Below are 5,174 nucleotides of genomic sequence, written 5' to 3'. Positions count from 1 at the left end.
CAAAAAAAAAAAAAAAAAAAAAAAAAAAAAAAAAAAAAAAAAAATTCTGGGATACACATGGAAGCAGTTTAGTGGAATTATCAAGTGCTGGTAAAGTCTAATAATTCAGACTCAAGCATAGGTATAGCTTACTTTATGAACTCTATGCATTTCCTCTCAGTGCTCTATGGAAGGTATCTGATTTTTGCTTCAGTGTTCATTATCAGAAATCTCCTGTAACCCCTTCCCTCTTAATAGAGGTGATACAGAAAGGAGACCTAGATAGCAGTGCCTAACATGATACAGGGCTGTGTCTGCTGAGGAGCTGAATCTCCAATTAGTACATCCTTTTTTATTTCTTTGTAATACTTTATGACTCATAACTTTCACACATGCCCTAAATATTTTTCTTGTAGACAAAAATTTTCTAAGTTTATACCTTTATATTCCCTCCAGAATGTTCTTTCTTCTCTGCTAATATAGATGTATTCCAGCCACGAAATTCCTTACATGTACACTTTTATATGATGTCAAGTTGTCCCTTTGGCAGTATTACATAGTGGCTAAAAGCACAAATTCTGGAGTCAGGTTGACCAGGGGCAAATTACAGGTCTGTCATTTATTGGCTGGTGATGTGGGGAAAGTCACTTTACCTCTTGATGCCTTATGCTCCTTATCTATAAAATGGTTGTCATGAGCATTCAATTATATTCAATTAATTGAGTTTCCCTTATCCGAAATGCTTGGGATCAGAAATGTTTCAGATTTGGTTTTTTTTTTTTTTTTTTTTTTTTTTTGGAATATGGGCATTATACTTACCAGTTGAGCATCCTTAGCTTGAAATCTGAAATGTTCCAATAAGCATTTCCTTTGAGCATGACCTTTGAGTCATGTTGGTGCTCAAAAAGTTTTGGATTTTGGGGCATTTCAGATTTTGGATTTTCGGATTAGGAATGCTCAACCTATATGTGTGTGTTTGTGTGTGCATGTGTGTCTATCATAGGACAATTTCTGGGGCACGGTAAGCACTGTGGGGATGCTAGCTAGTACTGTTCCTTTTTCAGTGTTATAAGCTTGAAAACCTACATGTAAAATGAATTTCCCTAAAATGAGGAATACTGACACGGCCAAGTTTCTTTTGTGTGATGAATTAGGAGACAGCATAGCATGAATCAGTAAATAGCTGTGGAGCTTTTTAACCATTATTTTTGACCTTTATCTAAGAGCTGCAAATAGCTGCAAAAATGACTAATGAGTTTCTCCTATTTTCCCTTTCAAACAGCTAAGTTTAGTGAAAGGGCAGTGACACAGACAGGTAGAGGGTGGGGGTGGCTGGTAGGCAAGGACAATATAGTGGGGTGGGCCTCCTCCCTGCATAAACCACTGAAATCTCACATTGTAGCATTTCTCTTTACTTCCTTCCTCCCACTAGACCAGAAGCCTTCATGACAGAAGAGTCCAAACCCAAGCCAGCATGGAGCCAGAGCTATTTCTTTCCTGAGGAAAAGTTCTCTTTCATGGGCTGGGGCTCTGAGAAGCAACACTTCAGCTCCACAGGCTTCGGTGAAACAAAGACGACAGGGTCTGCTGCTACGCTTGTCAAGCCCCTGGGTGCCACTGGTTCCATTTTTCCCCCATTTCATTCTACAACCATGGAAGAGACTAGGGCCATTGAGGATATGCCAGAAGTGGAGAGATGCTATCCCTTCTCAGGCCGAAGTCCTGCCCTACAGCAGGCAGTCTCAGAAGAGCTCATGAGAGATGTGATGGGCCATGACAAGTCCCTGGCAGGGGTGCTAACCCCAGCCTCTAATATGGTGACCACGGCTGAGGTCATGGGTGACCTCTTTGCTGTGGGAGATCTGCAGTAGAGGGGCCATTTCAAGCAAAAGTGGCATCAGGAAAGAAGAAATGATGGGAGTGTCCAGGAAAGCCACAGGGTGCCTTTGTAAGCAAGCAGACTAGATAGAGCTGGAATGGGTGGGGTTCCAGGGATTGGTAGGAGGGAGGCCAGTATTTTTGGAGGATTAAGAGCTAAGGTCTTAGATACTTCCCTACTACCTACCCTTCTTTGGGATCCATATTCTGGGACTATGAACCAAAGGGAATCATTGATGATCATTAGCCTAGAACTTTTGGGTACTGCCAGTTTTTCTCTACTTTAATAGGGTATTAATGACCAAACAAAATTATCTGTAAAGAAGTCCTCCTAGCTGCTGAAGTCAAGGGCATGGAAATAGCCTTCTGAGATCTTAAAATTTGCCTTTGCTTGGCTTCTAGACAGTCTTCATGCAGCCTGTTTATGTTCAAACAGTAATTTCTGGTCCATTATTATTTTTTTACAAGTCCTTGGTGAAGCAGGGTCCTGTTTTTTTAAATGGGGAAATTAAGAAGCAGAAAGGTCAGCAGCCTCTTAGCAGAGCTGTTCAAATGGTCATTCTTTGTTTCCACAGACAAGAGTTTCAGCACTTCTCGCCTCTTCCAGGGGCCCCGGGAATCCCTAACTCTTACTCAGCTTATTACAGTATTTCTGTGGCCAAAGCAGAGCTGTTGAACAAATTGAAAGACCAACCTGAGATGGCAGAGATTGGCCTGGGAGAGGAGGAAGTTGACAACGAACTGGCTCAAAAAAAGGTGAAGTTTTTTGATATGCCCTAGATATTTTCAGCATTTAGCTTGAGTATGTCTGAAGGGTGACCAGCCCTCTACACTCTCTAGAAAGTTTTTCATTCCTTTCCTTTCAATATGGAAATTAAACAGCCTCTGTGGGTTTCTCACAGATCCAACTCCAGTCTTATTTTGATCTAGTCAATAATAGTAGTAGTAGTAATAGTAGCTGTCATCGTCGTTGTCATCACTGTCTCTCTAATCCTCAGAAAAACCCTATAGGGTAGCTCTTGCTATCCCTTTTTACCAGTTGAGGGGATTTATTTGTCCAGAGATTACAGACTAAATGGTAGATCCAGGACTTGAAGTCACGACCATCTGAAATTCGACTCTACCGTGCATGCTGTTTCTCTGAATTAAACCAGCCTTGTAAGTAACTCAACAGCCAGGGCACATCAGAGTTTCTGCCAGTGAGCTCTAACCAATGGCAGCCTCACTGATTTTTATTCTCTGTGTAACTGTCTGGGAGAGAGAACAGACTGACTAAGGAAAATAAGGAGAAATCATAGGCCAGCAAACTTTAGTATTTATTTTCAAGGGTAGTCAGTTATCTCTTAAAAATACAAAATAGATAAATGGAGATGATGATGTTGTGCCAAAGCAAGGCCTCCCTTTCTTCCTCTAAGTACCAGTAGCCTGGTTTTCTTATCAAATTCCTGGAATCACTTTGCCCTCCCTGCACTTATCCATTTTATTTCATAAGCAAATAGGGTTGCCATGGCAACATCAAAGGCTCAATTCACCACTTTGTGGACATCTGAACTCAATGTAAGTTGCTCTTCTGCCCCTATTTCTCTTTTGGGATATGACCTTTAAGAAAGCATAGGGCCATTTGCAAGAGCCCTCCCTCCAATTTCCCATCTGAAGTAACATGTCAGGGAAAGAATTGGAAACATGGTGGTGTCAAAGTTTTATTGATCCAGGCGCCTACTTCCTTGGATTCCATGTTCCCTGAGCATGGCAGGGCTACTCCTAGCTTACTTGAAGCTTGGCCTATGCAGGACCAAACCTAATAAAAATTTGACAAGGACAAGAGAGGGATGATCAGAAATGGCAATTCACAGAATAGCAGAGTGATTTGAAGTGGTTGTGGATGAGCTATGACCGGTTTTTGTCTCTGAAGAATAAAGGTGAAGAAGGTCACCAATTTGCAATATCCCAGAAAAAACAAGTCAACTCTGGCTGGGTCTGTGATGACTCCAAAGCTTATTCACTACATTTTCCCCAGGGTTGAGGTTTAGGTTGTAGAGCCCAGGTGCTGAGAAACAAAGAGCTCTCTCTACTTTTATACTTCCATCCATCCCCAGATCCTGGGAGCTGGGGTGGGTAGATGATATTCCAAGTGGGTCATTGGTCCCCAGCCATCCCTTGTCTCCAGCATCGATTTTGTTTGGGAGAGCAGAGGGTGGGAATATAATTGGGAGCCTCTTGGCATTTAATTGTGTTGTCTCATTCATATCACCAATCCTCAATTCCCAGTGGGTTCTGGAATTTTCCCCAAATGCAAACCTATTACACTTCAGACTAAGTCAAGATCTCCTGACTTTTGAACAGTTCTAAAATATGAAAACAGGCCCTGGAACCCAGGGAAGCTCTCTTAGTCTTGGTCACCTTGGACATCTCTAAATAAACTACCAGAGAGGAACACATTATAGAAAACTACAAGTCTATGGTCCCAGAGTACCTGGGCTGGAATTATAAAACAAACACTAAAGTATAATTCCTATGTATGGAATACTATTCTAAGCACGCAACATATGTTAACCCATTTAATTCTCATAACAACTCTACGAGGTAGCTTCTATTATTGCCTTATTTTTTAGATGTAGAAATTGAGGCACAGAGAGATTGAGCCACTTGCTCCAGGTCACACCACTACTTTGTGACAGAGCTGGGGTTCAAACTCAGGTAGTCTGGCAGTACAGTCCATGCCTTTAACCACAGTGCAATACTGGCTACAAAGGCTGTGGGCAACTTGGGACAGGTCCATTCTTGTTAGAATCTTACAGCTATACAAGTATCCATTAGTTTAGAGTGCCTAATAATAATGGCATCAGTAAACATACGTTGAACATTTAGTATGCCAGCCACAATACAGTCTTTCCTCAATATCTGTGGGGGATCATTTCCACGACCTCATGCAGATACCAAAATCCACGGATGCTCAAATTCCTAATAAGAAACAATGCAGTATTTGCATATAATCTACGCACATCCTCCCATTCACTTTATTTATTTCTTTCAATTTTACTTCTATTTACTTTTGTGGGGTATAATGTTTTGTTTCAATACATGCATATACTGTGCAATGATTCACTTAGATTAGATAGCATAGTTTTGTACCCGTCACTGCACCACTTCTCCTCCTCTCACCCCTTCCCCTCCCAGCAGTTAAATCATCTCTAGATTGCTTATAATACCTAATACAATGTAAATGCTATGTAAATAGTTATTATACTGTATTTTTTATCAGTATTACTTTTTTTTTTTTCCTTTTTTTTTTTGTCTTTTTTTTTTTTTTTTTTCGT

At 40.9% G+C, this 5,174-nt stretch overlaps 1 protein-coding gene across 1 annotated transcript in view; it reads left to right on the top strand.

The window, feature by feature from the left end:
* Nucleotides 1-5,174, top strand: part of SHROOM4 (shroom family member 4) — a 251,062-nt gene that overhangs the window by 242,313 nt on the left and 3,575 nt on the right. Inside the window, exon 8 of the mRNA XM_008570339.1 lies at nucleotides 2,433-2,613. Coding sequence (XP_008568561.1) covers nucleotides 2,433-2,613 — 181 coding nt within the window. The remainder of the gene's footprint in view (nucleotides 1-2,432; nucleotides 2,614-5,174) is intronic.

This window comes from Galeopterus variegatus, unplaced genomic scaffold (genome assembly GCF_000696425.1).
Source record: "Galeopterus variegatus unplaced genomic scaffold, G_variegatus-3.0.2 Scaffold594, whole genome shotgun sequence".
In the NCBI taxonomy this organism is placed as follows: domain Eukaryota; kingdom Metazoa; phylum Chordata; class Mammalia; order Dermoptera; family Cynocephalidae; genus Galeopterus; species Galeopterus variegatus.
Note: the sequence above shows the minus strand (reverse complement) of the source record. Positions and strands in the feature narration are given on the sequence as shown.